The 23654-nt window shown below is 38.1% G+C and overlaps 1 protein-coding gene across 4 annotated transcripts in view; it reads right to left on the minus strand.

The window, feature by feature from the left end:
* Positions 1 to 2508: 2508 nt before the first annotated feature.
* The window catches only part of ZNF81 (zinc finger protein 81), a 104243-nt gene continuing 83097 nt past the window's right edge, over positions 2509 to 23654 (minus strand). For all 4 annotated transcript variants that reach the window (XM_035725566.1, XM_035725565.1, XM_027607355.2 and 1 more), the window contains exon 6: positions 2509 to 10780. In XM_035725566.1, the coding sequence (XP_035581459.1) occupies positions 9072 to 10780 (1709 nt within the window). In that variant the 3' untranslated portion in view covers positions 2509 to 9071. The remainder of the gene's footprint in view (positions 10781 to 23654) is intronic.

Consider the following 23654-nt stretch of genomic DNA (forward strand, 5'->3'; position numbering starts at 1 on the left):
GATAAACAAATTTGGTATATATATATATATATACATATATACAATGAAATTCCACTTAGTAATAAAAAGGAATGAATATAGATGCCTATAGCAACACAAAGAAATCACAGAATAATCATGCCGAATGAAAGAAGCCAAACAAGAGTGCCTATTGTATGATTCCATTTATACAAAATTGTAGAAAATGCAACTAATCTATAATGACTGGAAACAGATCAGTGGTTGCCTGTGGATGGGGGGAACGGTGTAGGGAGGGACAGTTGGATGACAAGGTGTATGAGGAAATTTCCGGGGGTGACGAGTATGTAACGTATTTCTATTGTAATGATGGTTTTAAAGGTGCATATAGGGCACCTGGGTGGCTCAGTTGGTTAAGCGACTGCCTTCGGCTCGGGTCATGATCCCGGAGTCCTGGGATCGAGTCCCGCATCGGGCTCCCAGCTCGGTGGGGAGCCTGCTTCTCCCTCTAACCCTCCCCCCTCTCATGCTGTTTCTCTCTCTCTCTCTCTCAAATAAATAAATAAAGTCTTTTTAAAAAAAGGTGCATATATATGTCAAAACTCATCAAATTCTATTTGCCGTGTGCTAATTATACCTCAATAAAGCTGTAAAATATATTTTGAGGACAATGGGAGAAATTTGAAAATAGACTGGCTATGAGATATCATAAAATTAGGTTGATACTAATAATCCAGTTATGTGGGAGAATATCTTTATTTTTAGGAAACAGATGTTCAAGTATTTATGAGTGTAACGCTGTCCATAACTTACCATCAATTTTTCAGGGAAAAATTTACATATACATTGTTGAATCTAGTTGAAAGTTATACATGTGTGTTCACTGTGCTGTTCTTTCAATATTTCTACATGATTAGAAATTTGCATAATTAAAATGTGGGAAAAATAATATTGCTTTATCATTTTATTGCCCATCCTCCTCTTCAGAGAGAGAAACATTATCTTTGTCATACTGGAATGTAGGCAGATCTTTTCTGGGAATTTCTCCAGGGAGAAAAACATTCTCTATCTTTACTGCCCAGGAATATAAATAAATGTGAGCACATTGGCTGTTAATGTCCAGACAATGAGAAACATGAGAGATTCATGGAGAACTATCTTTGAATAGGAGGCTAGGGACAATCACTCACAGCTAAAAAGAATAATGATATGAAATGAATGTAGACGGTATGAAATGGATGGAGAAGATGACAAAGACATATTATATATGCAATAACTGATGTCCTTGAAGAAGAGAAGAAATGGATCAGAAAAAAATACATAAAAAAAGTTTATAAACTAAAACTTCACTGAAACGAAAGGCTTGAATCATGATTCAAACAGCTCATTGTAACTAAAATTAATTCAGAAAGTCAAGACCAAGGCATATGCTTCTAAAGATCCTTGACTTCGTGCACAAAAAAGAATTATATGGCAGAGATGTACAAGAAAAAAAAAGAGAGGGGAGTAGTCTAAGACTTCTCAATGGCATCACTCAATTTTAAAAGAGCAACATTTACCAGATTCTCAGGAAAAGGAAGTAACTTACCAATCAGGGTTCAATCAGGTAAGCGGGTTCTATAACTATTATGGAATAAGGAATTTTTTATATGAATTTGACCATGCACCACTGTGGGAGTAGCTGGGAAAGTAAAGGTATGGAAAGGGGAGTTGGAAGATTAGTCACTAAACCACCCTTTTGAAACAGTGGCATGGGTGGTGGATAAGTCCCAGCTTGCAGGAAAATCTGAGAAGCCAGGCACATCCAGCTGCTGAATTGAGACTGTCAAGGGAGAGCTTATAGAGAAGCCTATGAAAAGCTGTTGCTTTTGTGGGCCTCAGCCAAGCATCTTATGGTGGGCCTGGGACCACTGGTGGTCACCAGTGCTGGGAGATACAAAGAAGGGCTGAATATAGAATGGAAGAGAGTGAGGAAAAAGTAAAACTTTCTGGGTACCTCTGCATCTGTCCTTCACTGTGTCTAATCTTAAACTTGTAGAGTAATGGTTGTTCCTTCACTTTGACCTACCAAATCTCATGGAGTCTCTACTTCTGGCCAACTCTAACCTGGAGTCAAATAGGATTCTTGAAAACGCATTTCTTAGTATAACCCAGACAACAATAGAGTAATACAGCCCAATGATCTAATATTTTCCTATCGAAAGAAAAAGTTTTGTGGTGAAGCAACATTACTTGAGTTCAGAAATTCCTTCAGGTTTGCTCAGTTTTTTTTTCTTTAGTTAAATTCACTTCTAAAATAACACTCATCACATTTAACAGTGACCTCCTTGTCACAAATTCCAAGAACCAGTTTTCCATCTTCATATGAATTGACCTCTACTCCGGACAATTCCCCAGTAAAACACCGCTTCCACAGTGTTTCCAACACTGTCTTCTGTGAGCCTCTTGCTCACCTGGTATGTTTTTTTTTTTTTTTTAAGATTTTATTTACTTATTTGACAGAGAGAGACACAGCGAGAGAGGGAACACAAGCAGAGGCAGTGGGAGAGGGAGAAGCAGGCCTCCCGCTGAGCAGGGAGCCCGATGCTGGGCTCAGTCCCAGGACCACGGGATCATGACCTGAGCCGAAGGCAGACGCTTAACCGACTGAGCCACCCAGGCGCCCCACACCTAGTATGTTTTTACCTCTCTGGCTGCTCCTTCCTATTATCCTCTTGGCCTGGTCCTCAAATGTTGGTAGCACAAACCTTGGTCCTAGGTCTGCTTTTCCAGTTACCCAGTACATTTTCTTTAGGTAACTAGCTGAGACTAAGATACCACAAACAAGCTCTCATATCCTGGCCAAGCACAGAGAATTAAAGGGTACAGGAAGTGGGGTACACCTAATATTCATCGAGACCTGCTCTTCATGCATAGTTCTAAGTGCTTTATACAAACAAATGCATTAACTTCTTGTTATGGGTAATTGTGTCCCCCCCCCAAAAGATATGTCCAAGTTCTAACCCCCAGTATCTCAGAATGTAAACTTATTTGGAAACAGAGTCTTTATAGAAGTGTTCAAGTTAAAATGAGGCCATTAGGGTGGGCTTAATTCAATATGATTTGGGTCCTTACAAGAAGGGGAAAATTAGACACAGAGACAGACATGCAAAGGGTACACAATGTGAAGATACACAGGGAGAAAATGGCCATGTGATTAGAGTAATGCATCTAATACCAAGGAATGCCTGAGGCTGCCAGAAACTAGGAGAGAGGCATGGAACAGTTCCTTTCCTAGAGCTTTCAGAGGGAATATGGCCCTGCTGACTCCTTGATTTCAGACTTCTGGCCTCCGTAACTGTGAGACCAATCAATTTCTGCTGTCTGAGCCACTCAAGTTGTGGTGCTTTGTTAGAATTGCCCTGAGCAGCTAATACACTTTTCATATCAAATCTAGGAAATATGTACTAGTGTGAATGTCCTTTACTGCTGAAGAAATTAGGACAAGAAGGTTAAGTAAACTGCCTAAGGTAACATAGCCAGTAACTAGTAGAGCTAGGACTAAAACCTTAGCAGACTGGTTCCTGAGCCCATCTACCTAACCACTATGCAAACTACCTCTTAATATTTTTAACAGCATTGCTTCTAGTGACAAAAAAAGTTTAAAAAAAGGATGTGTGTGTATAAATCTTAATAGGAAAAAGGTTGAATAAATTATTGCATATCCATCCCTATGAACTATCATGCAACCATTCAAAATAGTTGTTGAGTAATAAAGCAAGATGCAGAGATAGTTGTATGACATGATCCCATATTTGAAATTTAAGGAAGAAAACAATCCTTATACAGCTTCTATCTGATTATAAGCATGGGGACATATGTATGTCTATATATAATTAAGAGCACAGATTAAAACATGAAAGTGTTCATAGTAGTTGATTAGTATTGGTTATCTGTTGGAGATGAATAGCAGAGGAGGAAATTCAATAAATAATAAATGTATTAGTTAGCTTTTTTCCTGGGTAACAAGCCACCCAAAACTTAGCACTTAAAACAATCAATACTTAATCAATGATACTATGAGTTGTCCAGGATGGGTGGGATGGATGGCAGAGCTTTTCTATTCTGCGCCAGTGTATTACTAATCTATTACTATGTAACAAGTTACCCTAAAATTTAGCAGCTTAAAACAACAAGTATTTATTATCTCACAGTTTCTGTGAGTCAGGAATTCAGGTGAGGCTCAGAAGGGTGTCTCTGGCTGAAGATCTTCATAAGGTTGCAGCCAAGTTGTCATTTAGGGCTATGGTCTCATCTGAAGGCTAGCCTGGGAGGATATGCTCCCAAACTCACTCACATGGGTCTCTCCATAGACCTGCCTCATGAGATGGCAGCTGGCTTCCCCTAGGGTGAGCCATCTGAGAGAGTACCCGAAACAGAAGCCACAGTTTCTCTGTAACCTAACCCTGGAAGTGACATCCCATTACCTCAGCTTCATTCTATTTACTAGAACCAAGTCACTAAATCCAGCCCAAGCTCGAGGAGGGGATTATACAAAGGTGTGGATACCAGGAAATGAGGATCGTGCAGGGTCATCTCAGATGCTACTGACCACAGTGGGCTTGACCAGGGTTGGATGGCTAGTATAGCTTCATTTGCATGTCTGGCAGATGAAAATCTGGTTGGTGTCGGGAACCTCAACTGGGATGGTTCATCTCTATTCCATCACTGCTCCATGAAGTCTCTCATCACCTAATAGCACAACCTGGGCCTTTTCACACTTGTCCTTAGGATTCCAAAGAGGAGCAAAAGTGGGCAAACCTCAATGTGTAAGCACTTCTCAAACATCTGCTTGTGTCGTATTTGCTAATGTCCCATTGGCCAAAGAAATGGCCACGCCCAGTTTTAAGGGTTGGAGAAATGGACTCCATCTCCTGATGGGTGAAGTGGAAGAGTCACATTGAAAGGGGGGCATATATTTTTATGTTAATGGCCAAAGGAGACCATCCAGACTTCTGTCTTCTGCCTGGGATGTAGACATCTGGAAAAAGCATAGCTCCCATTCTTATAATAAGAAAAAAATATGGGCAATCTACAAAATCATAACTTTTCTTGAACTCATCAAAGAACTAAGACCATAGAGCAACCAATTAGCTTGACGTATAAGACAAGTGCCTCAAAGGAGATAGGAAGTTGTCACTGGGTCACCTGTGGCAAAGCAAGAAGGAAGATGGGTCCGCCATAGCAGCAAGATTTCAGCAAGAGGTTTTAATGAAATTTTAAAGGCTGAGTGTGGGATAGTATGAGAATATAGAACCCCTGAGAACTGGAGACCTAAGGACAGTCGGCCTTCACTTGCAGGCTCTTTGCTACAGACCTCCACTGGATGCTCACCAGTAATAATGGGGGTAGGGAAGGAGACTGGAGAAAGCCTCTCTCAGTGGTGCAGGCCTGCAAGGGGACAGCTGCTGATAGAGAAATGGCACAAAGCCCCAATGGGACCCTACTTCCTTACAGAACAAAAGCCTTAAACCACTGGGGGAAGTGATGCAAACCCAGTCACCCCCAGGATACAGGTGCAGATCTGCTGTGGCTAGAGAAAAAGGAAAAGGGAAAAAAAAAACTTCCATTCATGGGGGAAGGGCGGGTAATCATCCTGAGCTGAGACCACTAAAGGCCGTTTACCAATGGGGAAAAAAAAAAAAAAAAACTCCACCCTCAAGACCTAGGGATACAAGTCCTGCCTAAAACTGGGGTTGGCCCAGGACTACTCCTGACCCCTATTCATTAGGTCACCAAGACCCAAGTAATAACAGCAGTCTATTACTAAGGGAGAGACACGGGCATGGAGAGAGATCCTCCCTGAGATGCAGGAACACAGGAAAGGCCTAAAGGCAAGGGTGGTACAAGAATATTGAGAAAAATTATCTGGAAAACCAGTGCCTACCCTAAGCCCACGGTAATATTTGAGAAATTTGAAGTCTATGGTACAATGAAGGTACCACAGCAACAAAACCTAAACCCAGCCCAAATTCTGACTAGGTGGACTCACCCCCTCCCCCCTTAATGATTTGTCAGAAGAGCAGTCGTAACTATTTCCAGGAATAAATATTATTTACCTCAGTTTCTATTCTCCTACATACAACATCTAACATTCAGCCAAAAATTATTAGATGCAAAACAGCAAGAATAAACAGTCCACTGTTAAGAGACAGAGCAATAAAAAAATCCAGACTCAGCTGACCCAGTTGTTAGTATTATCAAGTAGGGAATTGAAATTAACAATGATTAATGTGTTAAAGGGGATGGTGGGAAATGTGAACAACAGGTATGAACAGATGGGGAATTTCAGCAGAAGAATGAAAACTGTAAGAGTCAAATGGAAATACTAGAAATAAAGAAAACATAACTCAGATGAAGAATGCCTTTAATTGGGTTCATCAGTAGCCCTAACAGAAGTAGGGGTTAAACAGATCGAACAGGGTAGGGGTTAAAATTCGTGAACTTGAAGATAGGTTAATAGAAATTACCCCAACTGAAACACAAAGCAAAATAAAGATTGAAAAGGGACACACATATAGAAAGGGTAGAAATTTGTAACATTTTTCTATCTAACACAATCTACCTTCTGGTCATTATTTATATTACCACACCATGCAAAATATGTTCACCCTCATTCCAAGACCTCCAAATGTCTCATCCCAAATTAGGGCATCAGGCTCAAATCCAAGACCTCAAGTCTTCTGTATCAGGTTCAGATGTGGCTGAAGCTCCTTGGGTGCAATTTCTTAGGTTCTTGATCCAGCGACCTGTGAGCTAAATGACAAGTTATATGACCATCACCCCCCCATACACACACACACACACACACACACACACACACACACACTGGTGAGACAGGGACTGTGAACTGCAGTAGATACTCTCATTTAAAAGAAGGGAGGAACAAGAGGCACATCTTAGTCACTGTTCCATAACAATTCTGAAGTCGCACAGAACAAATGTCGTCAGGTCTCCCTGCTCCAGTGGCAGATGTTTCTCGACTGGGTCACAGTTCTACCTGGGAATAGCTTCCCAGTCCATTTTAATATATTGTTCTTGGGTCTTCTCTCTGAGACATCCTTCTTTTCCCATAAGAAATGGCAGCTGAGTAACTTTCTCTGCTTGCTTCATGTTCATAGAAGTTAGAGAAGGTAGTCCAAGGCTGCTTTTCATTTTGGACTGTTTCAATTCCTTTAAGTCCAACCCGGAGGTAGTAAAACTCTATTAGAAACTTAAAGGTGTTCCACAAATCTCGTCTGTATTTAGTCCATGCCCCAAATGCCACATTGACAATTCTTTTTACAACAGGCCCCTCTCTACTTTAGCAATGTTTCAGGCTACTGGACAATGTCATGAAGTTTTTAGAAGCCTTTGGGTTTAGCTGAGAGAGTCTCCCAAACACCAACTCAAATATTTCACACATTTTAACAAAGGGTCTTATAGCTGCATCCATGATTTGATCTCTACCCTGAGACCATTTTTCACCGTGAGAATATTTTGATGGCTGGAGAGACTTGGAGATGTGTGAGAAATAGTTATTTTCCAACCCAGCAAGTCCTGGCTTTTTTTGGTATTTCTTCTGAATTCTGCTTGTAAATGGAACAGTTATTTCCTTAGTTCATCTCTCTCCTGGTACCTCACCGTATGCAGCTAAAAAGAAGCAAATTGGTATTTCCAACATTCTCCACAAGTTCATTTGGTATATTCTCTATCTTCTCACAGAGCATGCTGTTTTGCTATTCTTTTCCCTAGTAAATAACATGAGCTGCCATCTTTTCCAGCCTTTCTTAACAGTTTTCCTCATTGTTTCCAGTCTCCACCTGCCACCCAGGCCCAGAGCTAATGCCACATCTTATGTTTTGTATAATCCACCCCCAGCCCCGATGTGTATACACTTTTAGGTATTACTTAGCATTTTCTGTGCAACAAAGTACCCAAAACTTAGTAGCTTAAAACAATAATCATTTTATGTATCTCATAATTCTTCAGGTTGGCTGGGGTAACTGGTATGGCTCTTTCGGTGTGGGCCAGTTTGGCAGGGGCTGGAGGTTGAGGAAGGTCTCACTCTCCTGCCTGGCAGTTGTTCTAAGAGGCCTCATCTGTGCTGGCTCATCTCTGTTCTGTGTGGTTTCTCATGCCCCAGCAGAATACTCTTGAGTTTCTTCACATGAAGTTCTCAGAATTCCAGAGAGCAGCAAGAGAAGACAAGGCTCAAGGCTGATTTTTCTCCAGCCTCTTGAATCTCTTTGCTAATGTACATTGGCCAGAGCAAATCACATGGCCAAGCTCAAGAGTCAAGGAGTAGAGAGAGCTCTACCTCTTAATCAAAGAAAAAAAAAAAAGAGTAACATGCATAAAAGGATGGGAGAGGTCTGTGGCTATTTTGCATTGTACCACAAGGAAAGAAGATAAACTGTCGTGGAAACCAGCATGAATTATAGGATTATATTTATGTGTTCAAGTGAGATTATATCTGCAGATGTGTGTATATATAAAACCATAATGACTTGAAAACTGTGGATTCACAGGAGGATTCAATAGGAAAGATATTGGACAGACACAATTATATTAAATTCCAAAAAGAATTTCAATTCAACGATTCCTCCTGTTGTGTAATGTGTTCTGCCACAAACACCCTGAAGAACTGAGAGTAGGTCTACACATCAAATACATTATTTTGTTGTTCTTCCTTTCATTTTGTTGCCACTTTACATTGCTTAATATGACACAGTAAACATGACTGTCATTTACATACTTTTGCTCACTCCATCTATAAAGAATTTGGTAACAATTTGCCTTATAATACTTTCTATAGGGAGGCTTTTCTGAATGCATCAAACTGACAGCATTCTTCCCAGTATGAATTCTATTATATTTTGTGAGACCATGCAAATATGAGAAGTCCCTTTTATTCAATGCATTCTTAGAGGGTCTCTTTTGAATAATTTTTCTTATCTCAGGGAGAGAGGCTGATGGATGCTTTTTATCATGCAGTGTATTCATACAGGATCTGTCTTGGATGAGTTTTATGACACACTTGGACCTGACTTCTGTGATAAGGCTTTCCTCATTTGTAAGAAAAAGGGTTACTTTCATGTATGAATATTGCGATGCATACTCAGGACCGATTTCTGAGTGAAGCCCTTTCCACAGTCACTGCATTTATAGGGTTTATCTCCAGTATGAATTGTCTGGTGTTTATTGAAATTTGACCTGTCAGTGAAGGCCTTCCCACATTCTGCACACATGTATGGTTTCTCTCCTGTGTGAATTCGCTGATGTACTTTGAGATGTGGTTTCTTGGAGAAGGATTTCTCACACTCAGGACATTTATAAGGCTTCTCTGTAGTATGAATTCTCTGATGTGTAATTAACTCTGACTTCTGGATGAAGGCCCTCCCACAATCAGCACAAACATAGGGTTTCTCTCCGGTATGAATTGTCTGGTGTTTATTGAAATTTGACCTGTCGGTGAAGGCCTTTCCACATTCAGCACATATATAAGACTTCTCTCCTGTATGAGATTTCTGGTGAGTATTGAGATTTGACCTGTTGGTAAAGGCCTTCCCACATTCAGTGCATATATAGGGTTTCTCTCCTGTGTGAATTCGCTTATGCATCTGGAGTTGTGACTTAGAAGGGAAAGATTTCCCACAGTCACTGCATTCATAAGGCTTCTCTCCAGTATGGATTCTTTGATGGGCAATCAAGTGTGCCTTCTGGATGAAGGCCTGCCCACATTCAGTACATATGTAAGATCTCTCTCCTGTATGAATTCTCTGATGCATCCTGAGTGTTGACTTTTGGGTAAAGGCTTTCCCACACTCACTGCATTTGTGGTGTCTCTCTCCAGTATGAATTTTCTGATGTACGTTGAGGGCTGAGTTCAGGGAGAAGCCTTTCCCACATTCACTGCATTCGTAGAGTTTTTCTCCAGTGTGAGTTGTCTGATGCCTAAGTAGAGAGGACACCTGGAAAAATGATTTTCCACATTCATTGCATTTATAGGGTTTTTCTCTAGTATGAGTCTTCTTATGCACAATTAGTTCTGAATTCTGGATGAATGCCTTCCCACATTCAGTACATATATACAGTTTTTCATCTCTATGAACTCTCAGATATATACTGAGTAGTGGCTTCTGTGTAAACACATCTACACATTTGCTAAGTTCATGAGGTTTTTCCACAGTGTGGATTCTCTGAGGTGCAAAGAGGTGTGACTTCTGGGTGAAGATCTTCCCAAATTCAGAACACATATCTGCTTTCTCCCCAACAGGAAGCTTCAGATTGTGACTGAATGCCTGTTTGAGACCGAGGACTTTTCCACACTGATTACTTTCACAGAATTGGACTCCTGTATGAGTATTTTCATGGTTAGTACAAGAAGAGCTCTGTGTGAAAACTTGACCATGTCCAGTATTTTTATCAAAGTTCTTTGTTGCATTGTTTTTACTAGGAATACGTATGTCCAAATTATGCCTAAAACTCTTTCCCAATGAGTCACATTTATGGGGTCTTTTCTGTGAAGGAATATGATTTGGGCTTGGATGAACAAATTTTCCACTGTCTTTATATTCAAAATCCCACTCTGTATTCAGTACTTTCTTATGGATGAAAGCAGCATGACTCAGAGGTTTGCTCTGTTTTTCCTGATATCTCTTTATCTGTTCAGAATCTTGCCACAGTTCTTCTAAAATGGAATACAATGAATCATCTCTTGTATCTTCACCCTCCATCTCACTATGAAATGAAGCTTTTCCAGAAATTCTTTTTTGTGAGGTCTTAATCCCAAACCTCCCATCTAAAAAGAGAAAGAAAAAGTAAAATTGACATAAAGAATAGATAACAGAGGATTAAAAGGTACATATAAGCTAATCCAAATTGAACACAGGGGGAAACCAGTAAATATGATGATGATGGCCACAATGATGACAAGAGATACACATACAGCATTTATCATGTGCCAAGTTCCTGCATAATATCTATGATGTTCCAGGCATTGCTCTAAGAAATATACATACATATATGTACACACACACACACACACACACACACACCCCTACTCAATCCTTTCAATACCTTTGAGGTATTTTCTATTATTATCTACCTATCATAGATAAGAAAAGTGAAGCTCAGAATGGTTATTTATATAATTTGCTCTAAAACATAGTTATTAAGTGTTGAAGATTGGAGTTCAAACATAAGCAATCTAGTTCTATTTTGGTAGGATATAAAGCAGGGTGGATATAAAGATATAAAGTAGGGGGGATTGAAGATTAAAAAGACAAAGGTTTTAAGGGAAAATATCTGTGGAGAGACTAGGTTTGGAGGGGGTGATTCAGAGTCTAAGTTCACATGAGCTTTTTGTTTTTTTGAAGATTTTATTTATTTATTTGACAGAGAGAGACATAGCGAGAGCAGGAACACAAGCAGGGGGAGTGGGAGAGGGAAAAGCAGGCTTCCCATGGAGCACAGAGCCCGATGCAGGGCTCGATCCCAGGACCCTGGGACCATGACCTGAGCTGAAGGCAGACACTTAACGACTGAGCCACCCAGGCACCCTTCACATTAGCTTTTCTTTATTTTTTAAAATTTTATTATGTTATGTTAGTCACCATACAATCCATCATTAGTTTTTGATGTAGTGATCCACGATTCATTGTTTTCGTATAACACCCAGTCCTCCATTGATCCTAAATCCTCACTACCCTTGCTCCTTTTTGCTTGTTCGCCACAATACCAAGTCAATGTGATCAAAAAACCAATTTAATTTGCTAACATAGTCGATTCTAAAAGTTCTCATTACAAGGAAAAAACACTTTTTGTTTTTTCGGTATCTTTATGAGATGGATTTTAACTAGGCTTATTGTGGTAATCATTTCACAATGTATTTAAGTTAAGTCATTATGCAGTACATCTTAAACTTACACAGAGGTGTATGTCAATTATATCTCAATAAAACCAAGAAAAAACTAATTTATTCCTGCCTATAGGAAAAATACTGTAGTCACAGACATCCTGTCCTATACAAACAATAAACAAGATATCTATACTCCAACTCTCCATCTAGGTATAATTGTTTTCTTGGCCCTAAAAATATATACATCTAACAAGAAGCATAAAATCAGAGAGAAGACAAGCTATCTGTGGTAGGTTGAAAGCTGTCCACTAGAATCTGTTTCATCATTCTTTCCCATTAACAGAGGAGCACTCAGGCCTATGCCTGCCCAGTCATATAACATTTCTCAGCCTCCTCTGAAAATTGGTATGGCCATGTGACAATGTTCTCATCAACAGAATGTGAGAGAAAATGATGGGTGCCACTTTCAAGCCAGAGCACTGAGACAGCAGGCATGTTTTCTCTATACCCTTGTCTACCTTCTTGCTTACTAAAATCTGGACTTGGCAGTAACACAGATACAAACATGCAGATGCCACACGCACACAAAAAAACAACCCAAGAGATGATGGGGTTATGTAATGGAAGGAACCTGGATTCTGGAATAAATGTGAGCAATGAGGTTTTCCAAAGGCCTGTGATATTAGAAACTTTATAGAAGAGAGAAGTAAAATTCTTTAGCATTTAAGTCACTATATCTTATAATCTATTACTTCAAATAAGCTTTAACATAATTAATACACTATTTTCACCCAGAGTGGGAATCACAGATGTTTCCATTACCAGTATAATGCATGAGACATATTAGATTCTCGATAATTTTAAAATGGAAAAAATATACATAATTTCAGCAGCAAGAGATTTTATTTTATTTTTAAAACAGATTTTATTTATTTATTTGAGAGAGAGAGAGTGCACACAAGCAGGGGGAGTGGGCAGGCAGAAGGAGAGGGAGAAGCATGCTCCCCACTGAGCAAGGAGCCCAATGCGGGACTCAATCCCAGGACCCTGGGATCATGACCTGAGCCGAAGGCAGACGCTTCACCGACTGAGCCACCCAGGCGCCCCAGCAAGAGATTTTAGATAGCGAGAATGCTGTGAGTCATCAGATCCAGTCTTCCCCTGTTGGTCGCTTTGATACTGTATTCTGGATATATATGCCATCCAAAATCTCGGCCTCTTACTCTTAAGTTGCATTTTTATTCTCCTGTACTCGGCTTTAATTTATTCTGTAGATATTAAGCACTGGATTCCTAGGCATGGTTTCAGAAGTGGTTCTGCTTTTCACTTTAACTTATAAATATACCTATAGAAAGTATAACTTATAAATAATTAAGTTAACTTCTAAACCCCTGCTGTATTGGACAATGTTTAGATCACCAATACCAATTTTCATTGTAAAAAATCTGCTTTTGCAATAATAAGCTTCTCTACACCTTTCCTGAGCCCAGAGATTCAAGGAACAGTACATAAATGGAGAGTCAACAGTCTAGATAACAGCTGTGTGTGCAAGCTTGCATTCTATTTGCCACTCACAAAAATGCCTCCAAAAGTCCCATTTATTCTCAAATCAAAAGACACGTTCATGGCCTCTTCCTCCATTTAGCCTTCTCAGTATTTTCTTTTGTGCCATTTAAAAACATATTTATGCTTCATTAAGCAGTTTGAGCCTTTTACTTTGAAAATTAATCTGATCATATTGCTTGTGAGACTTTTTCCCCTAAATTTCAAAAGCAGACACCTTCTGTGCTATTCATTTTGCTAATCATTTTAAAAGATTTCTATCATAATAGAAATAAAATACACAAGCAGTAAACTTTTATTATTTGATGCCATTGTCTTTACTTTCCAATTACAATCTATGTTCTGCTGAAATCTCTCAGTAGAGTTTTTAAAAATCCCTCTGAAATATAGCAAAATCCTCTTATATTCTTATCCCCCACAAATTCAATGAGTTAATATTGGTAAGTATTGCCTTCACGCTTAGTGTTCAAACACTGAAAATAAGATAGAGGCCCTTATTTTCAGGGACTTTCAAAAATTACTAGGAGCAGAAGCATCTGAGAGGCAGGGGAACAGAAATGGAGAGGGGCAATAAATTTGCCATTTCATGGAATAGATGTTAACCTGAAATGAAACAAAATGGAAGTGTCTATTACCTGGATAGGCAGAACACAAGATAATACAGATCCTAGACGCAGAGACGAACTTCATCTATGGTAGGCATTAACGACAAGGTGAAAATTTGAGGAATGCATGAATTAAGGAACTGTACGGATACAACTTGAACTGGAAGTACATGGGCCACACTGGTCATGTGTTACGTGATATTGGAATAATTGTAAGTTTACTTCATAAAGCCAATGGCAAAGGTAAATGCAATGTTTTAGGTAATGAAATCTATCAGGAGCATTTAGGATGAACTAGACAGAAGAACAGAATCTGCAAATCTCATTAGGAACTATAGAATAACCCAAGCATAAGAAAATACAGATCTGCTTTTGGGTTATGCTACTAGGAATTAAGATGAGAGCATATCTGAATAGTATTCTTCAAAAAAAAAAAATAGGAATTGCAGAGTAGTTAGTAAGAGAAGATAACTAAGAGGGAAGAAACAAAAACAGCAGAATCTGACAAAATTTGTTAACATGAGAATTCCTGATTTGGGCAATGATGATGCCAATTCTTCACATACTAAGTAAGGATGAATAAAGTAGAATATTCTATGGTAACTGTCTAATATGCGGGTAAATGTGGTACTAGAATCCAGTTACAATATAGCAACTAGTGGTGTCAATATAGAAGTCATCAGAATACAAATAAAAAGCTTAAGCGTTCAGAACAGAAGACTCTTCTGAGTTAATTACTAGAGGAACAAATATCCAGAAGATGGTAAATAACACCCATAACCAGGGGCATCTCAGTGGGGGTAAGGCCTCTATGGAAAAGGAAATGAGCAAATTTCCTTTTTGCTCATTTGGAAACCCAAATGGATAACTGATATTAGAAAGAGCAAGAAACAGGGCGCCTGGGTGGCTCAGTCAGTTAAGGGTCTGCCTTCAGCTCAGGTCATGCTCTCAGGGTCCTGGGATGGAGCCCCACATCGGGCTCCCTGCTCAGTGGGGAGTCTGCTTCTCCCTCTGCTCCCCACTCGTGCTCTCTCTCTCACACTCTCTCAAACAAATAAATAAAATCTTTTTAAAAAAAAGAAAGAGCAAGAAACCATACCACTTTATATTCATTAGATGGGCCACATAATTCCAAGTGTTGACATAGATGTACTGAAATGGGCATACTTGTGTACTGCACGTATATCCCAATGATCAAGTAATACCATTTCTATATAAATATTCCCAAGGAATAATCTCATAGGCTCATAAGATGACGTGTTTAAGAAATTCTTTGTTTTTAAAAAATTGAGGTATAATTTCTACATAGTAAAATGCAGATCTTAACTATAGAGCTCAATGAATTTTTTATATGTATATACCCATGTAATCACCACCTAGATGAAAATGTAAAACATTTTAATTGTCCCAGAAAGTTCCCTTGCAGCTCTTCCCAATCACTGACTCTGAGATAACCACCACTCTGATCATAGACCACTAATCATTTATCACCATAGTTTTTCTTATCCTTGAACTTTACATAAGTTGAGCTATATATATAGCATGTATTCATCTGCATATGTGGCTTTTCTGTTCAATAATTTTTTTGAGATTCATCCAAGCTCTTGTGTGTGTCAGTAGCTCTTTTTCATTGCTGTGTATTATCATATTGTAAGAAAATAACACAACATTCATCCATTCTCCCGTTGATTGGACACCTGGGGTGTTTCATGTTTTTGGCAATTATGCTAATGCTGATATGAACATTCTGTACATTTCTTTTAGTGGACATATATATTTATTTCTCTTAAGTAAATGCCTAGGAGTGGCATTTCTGGGATACAGGATAGCTGTACATTTAGCATCAGTAGGTACTGCCTGCTTCCCAAAGTGATTGAAAGTATTTACATTCCTACCGTCAATGTATGTAAATTCCAGGTGCTCCAAATACTCATTAACACTTGATATTGTAAGTCTTTCTAATTGTGTCCATTCTTTTGTGTGTATGTATCTGTGTAGGGTTGTCCCATCGTGGTTTAATTTTCATTTCCTGGATAAGTAGTGATGTACAGCACCTTTTCATATACATAATGACCATTTATTTGGATACCTCTTTTTACAAGTACCTGTTCAGGGCCACCTGGGTGGCTCAGTCATTGGGCATCTGCCTTCAGCTTGGGTCATGGTCCCAGGGTTCTGGGATCGAGCCCCGCATTGGGCTCCCTGCTCAGTGGGAAGCCTGCTTCTCCTTCTCCCACTCCTTCTGCTTGTGTTCCCTCTTTCACTATCTCTCTCTGTCAAATAAATAGAATCTTAAAAAAAATAAAAAATAATATAAAAAAGTACCTGTTCACGTCTCTTACCCATTTGTTTTACTACTGGGTTGTCTGACTTTCTCTTTTTGATTTCTAAGAGTTCTTTATATATTCTGAATAGAAGTCATTTATCAAATCTATGTATTGCAATGATCTTCTCCCAGTCTGTGGCTTCCTATTCACTTTCTTAATATCTTTTGAAGAAGTGTAATTCTTCATTCTAATACAGTTCCACTTACTGTCAAATGAGATGGGAAGTGTTCTCTCTCTCTCTTTTTGTCTCCAAAATAATTTGAATAATATTGGTATTATTTCTTCTTTATTTTTTTAAAGATTTTATTTATTTGAGAGAGAGACACAGCGAGAGAGGGAACACAGCAGAGGGAGTGGGAGAGGGAGAAGCAGGCTTCCCCTTGAGCCGGGAGCCTGATGCAGGGCTCAATCCCAGGACCCTGGGATCATGATCTGAGCCCAGGCAGACTCTTAAAGACTGACTGAGCCATCCAGGTGGCCCTTATTTCTTAAATAACAGGAAGAATTCAGCAATGAAGCCATGTGGGCTGGGAGCTTGTTTGTAGAAAAATTTTATTTTAAAGATTTTATTTAATTATGAGAGAGAGAGAGTGCGAGTGCACATGCAGGGGGAGGGGCAGAGGCAGAGTGAGAAAGAGAATCTCAAACAGACTGCGCTGAGTGTGGAGCCTGACGTGGGGCTTGATCCCTTGACCCTGTGGTCAGGACCCAAATGGAAACCAAGAGTCAGACACTTAACTGACTGAGCCACCCAGGTGCCCCTGCAGAAAGATTTTAAATTATAAAGTAATATTTTCTTTTTCAAAGATTTTATTTATTTATTTATTTGAGAGAGAGTGAGAATGAGAGCGCACAAGCAGGGGGAGTGGCAGAGGGAGAGGGAGAAGCAGGCTCCTCGCTGAACAGGGAGCCTGATGAGGGGCTTGATCCCAGGACCCTGGGATCATGACCTGAGCCGAAGGCAGACGCTTAATGACTAAGCTACCCAGGCGCCCCTAAGATTTTTTTCTTTCTTCTTGTGGTATTTCTTGTAATTTGTGTTGTTTTAGGCCTGTGTCCATTTAATCTCAATTACCAAATTTACTGGCATACAGCTGGTAATAATATCTTTTTAATATCCTTTTAATATCTGTAGGATTTGTAATGTTTCTTTTTTCATGCATGGCATTAATAATCTATGTTTTCTCTTTCTTTTTCTTGATTAGTCTTGTTAGAGATTTATCAACTGTATTAATCTTTTCAAAGAACCAACTTTTGGCCTTGTTAGTTTTCATTATTTTATGTCTTGAGTGGCAAACTTAGAGATCAGTAATTTTTAAACTTTCCAATTTTCTGGTACGTATGTATAAAGCAATACATTTCTATCTGAGTAGTGCTTCAGTTTCATCCCACAAGTTCTGATGTGACATACTTTCATTATCGTTCTGCTCAAAACATTTTCTAATTCCATTGTGGTTTCTTCTTTGACTTATGGGATATTTGCATGTGTGTTGCTTACTTTCCAAACATTTGGATATTTTCTGGTTGTCTTTCTGTTCAGTTTTAATTATTTCAACAGTAATTAGAGAACATTTAACACACAATTTCAATCCTTTGAAATCTGTTGCAATTAGCCTTATACCCTAAAATCAGGTCTATTTTGCTCAGTGTGCCATGTGCATTTGAAAAAAATGTATATGCTACAGTTGTGGGATATAGTGACCTATGGTATGTCAATTAGGTCACATTGGTTTATCATGTTCAAATCTTTTTTTAAGACTTATTTATTTATTTTAGAGAGAGAGAGAGAGAGAGAGCATGTGTGGGAGGGGGAAGGGCAGAGGAAGAGAGAGAGAGAGAATCTCAAGCAGACTCCGGACTGAGTGCAGAGCCCAACGTGGGACTCAATCCCACAACCCTGAGACCATGACCTGAGCCAAAATCAAAACTTGGGACACTCAACTGAGCCACCTAGGTGCCCCTCAAATCTGTATCTTTAAAGATTCTTTTGTCTGTAAAGACAAAAATCAGTTATAGAGATAGGTATGTTAAAATCTTCAACTATGATTATGCATTTTGTCTGTCTCCTTTTAGCATTGTCAATGTTTACTTTATATACTTTGAAGCTACGTTATTAAGTGCATAAAAATTTTTAATATATTCCTGTTGAACTGAAGTTCTATCAATTTCAGAGAAAGGGTACATTGTGGAAGATATGCCAGACATTAAAACAATGATAGAGGAATATTATGAAACAACCACATGCCAAAAATTTGATAACATAGATAAAATGTATAAACTCAAAGAAATCAATACAAGAAGAAATTGAAAATCTGAATATTTCCATATCTATTAAAGATACCGAATTTGAAATTAAAGGTAATCCCACAAGGAAAACTTCAGACCCATTATGAGTTCACTGGTATATTTTACCATATATTTAAATAAAATTTATAAAGTTTTAAGCAATCTTACATAAAAATCACAAAACAGAGGAGTGAACATTAAAAAATCCTAGCAAATATAGCAATTTTATACAAGCTCCTTCAGAAAATAGAGCAGGCATGATATTTCCCAGCTCATTTTATGAGGCTAGCATTAACATGATACTAAAATCAAAGATATTATAAGCAAAATATCCCCCAAAACTAAAGACTAATACCTCATTTAAACACAGAGACAAAAACCCTTACCAAATATTAGCAAACTGATTCAAGAAATACATAAAAAAGATAATAATCATGATCAAGTAAGGTTTATCCCCAGTAAGGCAAAGTCAGTTTAACATCTGAATATCTGTGAAATTCACCATATCAGCAGAATAAAATGTTCATCACAATAAATGCAAAAAAGCATCTGGAAAATCTAATATCCATTCATGTTAAAGACTTTCATCAAACTAGCAATAGAAAGAAACTGCCACAAATTAATAAAGGACATCTAAGGAAAACCACAGCTAATATACTCAGTGCTGAAAGACTGAAAGCTTTTGCCCTCAAGATAAAAATAAAAATAAAGGGCATGCAGACTATAAAGGAAATGATAAAAAGACATGGTAATTTACGCAAAAAAATTTTTAAGGACTTTACAAAAATACTCACTAGAATTAATACGTGAATTTAGCAAGGTTTCAGAATACAGGATCAATGTACAAGAATCAATTGTAAGAGTTCCACCTCTAGTATGGAGAAGCTCCTTAAAAAAATCCTTATACAGACAGTAACCATATTCTCTAGAAAAACAAAACAAAACAAAACATGTACTGGTAGAGTGAACAAAAGCAGGCAGGTTTTGAAGAGTTAGAAGTTAGAACAAGTCTGAACAGAGATCTAAGTTGCTACCCACCATAGGTGAGATAGCATCTCCAGTTTGAGTCTAACCTACTTAACTGCCTACTATGACAAAAACACGGGAGAATATAACAGAAAATGGTGTTACTAAAACATAACCCTGATAATATTTGGGATAACAATCCAAAATTACTCAATATAAGATGACCCAGAAAAATGTTCCTTTGGTCACTATCCAGTCTCTTCAGTAGTTTTTTCCCCCCAAATTTTTATTTAAATTCCAGTTAGTTAACATATAGTGTAATATTGGTTTCAGGAGCAGAATTTAGTGATAAATCACTTACCTACAACACCCAGTGCTCATCATAACAAGTGCCCTCCTTGATACCCTTCACCCATTTACCCATCCCCCACACACCTCCCTCCATCAACCCTCAGTTTGTTCTCTATTGTTGAAAGTCTCTTATGATTTGCTCACTCTCTTTTTTCCCCCCTTTCCATATGTTCATCTGTTTTGTGTCTTAAATTCCACATATGAGTGAAATCATACGACATTTGTCTTTCAGTAGTTTTGAAAGTGTATTTTTCATAGTTAACAGTTTATATCTGTTAGATAGGTTGGTCTAATAGAAACAATTCAATCATATTAAACTCCGCTATGTTTATATATGGTGTGAGGTATGTATGGGTCAAGGGCATTTTTCTTCCAGTACTGATATCCATTTGTTCCAGCACAATTTGTTCAAAAACAAAATTCCTTTCCCCCACTGAATTCTATCTGTACCTTTGTCAAAACTCAGTTGTCCATATATGTGTGGGTCTATTTTTGGACTCTCTTCTGTTCCATTTATATATCTGTTTGTCCTTATATCAAAACTACACTATCTGGATTGTTGTAGCTTTACAGTAAATCTTAACACTTTTTCTCCTTTTTCAAGACTATGTTGGCTATTCTAGAGCCTTTTCATATCCATAAAAACTTTAAAATCTCTTTGTCAGTTTTTATCCCCTAAAATTACAAATAATTGATTGAACAAGTAGAACACAATTCAGTAAAGCATTAGATGTCAACAACATACAACCAGCTTGATTTATACACTACAGAACACAACACCCATCAACAGCTGATTATACATTTTCTTCAGAGACACATGGAATATTCCCCTAGATAGACCATACAGAGAAATCACACAGTGTATTCTCAGACTACAACAGAATTAAATTAGACAACGTAAACAGACAAATTCCTTGAAAAATACAACTTACTATGTCTGACAAAAGATGAAAGAGAAAATCTGAATAACCCTATGTCTATGACAGAAATTGAATTTGTTATTAAAACTTTCCCATCAAGAAAATTCCAGGCCCAGATGGTTTCACTGGTGAATTCCATGAAACGGTAAAAGAAGACATAACAATCTTACACAAACTATTTCAGAAAACAGAAAAGGGAACACTTCACAACTCATTTATATGGCCAGCAGAATCCTAATACCAAAACCTGACAAAGACATTGCAGAAAAAGAAAACTACAACCAATATCACTCATAAAAATTGCAAATACTTTCAAACAAAATATCAGTAAATATAATCCAACAATACATAATAAGGGTTATATATCATAATCAACTAGTATTTTATCTCAGAAATACAAGGTTAATTTAACATTTGAAAATCAACACATAAACTCATATATTAACAAAATAAAAGCAACAACTCATATGATTACTCTAATAAGATGAAGAAAAAGGACTTGACAAAATTCAACACATAACCATGATTTAAAAAAAAAAAACCTCTTCAACAAGCTAGGATTAAAAAAGAACTTCTATAACCTGATAAAGGGCAGCTTCAAAAAATATCATACATAATGCTATGCATTTTTTTATCCCTAATATCAGGAACAAGGCAAGCATGCCCACATTCACCACTTCTATTCAACATCACACTGAAGGTGTTAGTGAAGTAAGAAAAGGAAAAGAAATAAAAAGCATGAAATTGGAAAGGAAAAAGTGTCTTTAAAGTGATAATGATTACTTACATGAAAAATCTCAAAGAACCTACAAGAAAACTAATAGGTGGATGTACGAATGCCTCAGGATACAAAGTCAATGTACAAAAATCAATCACGAGCAATTTATACTAGCAATGAATAATCTGAAATAAATTTTAAAAAACAATGTCATTTACAATACTGTCAAAGAGCGTCAAATATTTAGGGATAAATTTAATGAAGGATGCAGAAGACTTCTACACTGAAGCTGAAAGAAATCAAACATCTAAATAAATACAGAAAATATGCCATGCTCGTGGATTAGAAGGCCCAATATTGTGAAGATATCAATTCTCCTGACATTGATCTATAGAGTGAACTCAACTCCAAACAAAACCCCAGCAGGCTTTTTCAAAAAAAGTGCAAACTGCTTGTAAATTTTATATAGAAATGCAAATGACCTAGAAGAGCCAAAGTAATTTTAAAAAAAGGCAAAGTTGGAGAACTTATCCTACCTGATTTCAAGACTCATTACAGAAGCTACAGTAATAAAGAAAATGTCGGTTTGCCAAAAGGACAGTATATTAACTATATTTTCCGTATTTTTTAAAGTTTTTAATTTTAATTCCAGTATAGTTAACATACAGTGTTATATTCATTTCAGGGGTAGGATATAGTGATTCCACAATTCTATACGTTATTCAGCGCTCATCATGATAAGTGTGCTCTTAACTCCCGTCACTATTTCACTCATCTCCCCACCTCCCTTCTGGCAACCATTAGTTTGTTCTCTATAGCTAAAAGTCTGTTTCTTGTTTTGTCTCTCTCTTTTTTCCATTTGTTCATTTGTTTCTTAAATTCCACACATGAGTAAAATCATGAGGTATCTTTCTCTGACTGACATACTTCCCTTAGCATAATATTCTCCAGTTCCATCCATGTTGTTGCCAATGGCAAGGTTTTGGTTTTTTTATGGCTGAATAATATGCCATTTTATATATATCACATCTTCCTTATCTTATTTTCTGTATTGTTGACGCTCAGATCATCTGGTGCCTTCCTCATCCTGGAGAGACTGCCTCTCTCAGTACTAGTTATTTCCTAGAGATGGCAGATGAGTTCCCCGTAAGCACACCTTTCATATGCCAACCAACCAACCCAGAACCCACGTCCTCTCCTCCTTTGTTAAGGTCGAGCGATATCCTCCTGCTCTGATCACCTCAGTGCCAGGTACCAGGTAACTAGAGACAGTCCCTAAACCCCTGGAGCCCCACTGAAATTACTCAAAACTAGCCAATCCTAAACCTCCCCAGCCTGCTTACTCTATTTCACCCATTCCTCCCCATGAAAATGACAATAAAGGCTCTTATCCATGCTTTTCCCTAAAACTTTGGCCTCCTGACTGACCCTGGTGCTTCCTGGTGTGGCCTTGCATGGTATGGCATGTCTCCTCCTCTTGGGGACTGTGTATTACAAACTATCTTTTTATTTTATTTTATTTTATTTGTTTTTTTAAAAGATTTTATTTATTTGACAGAGAGAGAGAGACAGCTAGAGAGGGAACACAAGCAGGGGGAGAGTGGGAGAGGGAGAAGCAGGCTCCCCGCGGAGCAGGGAGCCCAACGCGGGGTTTGATCCCAGGACCCTGGGATCATGACCTGAGCTGAAGGCAGACACTTAATGACTGAGCCACCCAGGTGCCCCACAAATTATCTTTTTAATGGCAGTCATCTCTGGATCTGTTGGTCTCAGCATGCCTGAATAATATTAAAACCAACATTTTATTTTATTTTTAATTTTTTTATTATGTTAATGTTAGGCACCGTACAGTACATCATTAGTTTCTGATGTAGTGTTCCATGATTCACTGTTTGCATATAACACTCAGTGCTCCATGCAATACGTGCCCTCCTTAAAACCTAAGAAACAGAAAAACCTTAAAACAGAAAGACATATAGAGCAACTGAGCAAAATAAAGAGTCCAGAAACAGGTTCACATATATAAAGTCAATTGGTTGGGGCGCCTGGGTGGCTCAGTTATTAAGCGTCTGCGTTCGG

The sequence above is a fragment of the Zalophus californianus genome, chromosome X (assembly GCF_009762305.2).
Source record: "Zalophus californianus isolate mZalCal1 chromosome X, mZalCal1.pri.v2, whole genome shotgun sequence".
NCBI classification, from domain to species: Eukaryota; Metazoa; Chordata; class Mammalia; order Carnivora; family Otariidae; genus Zalophus; species Zalophus californianus.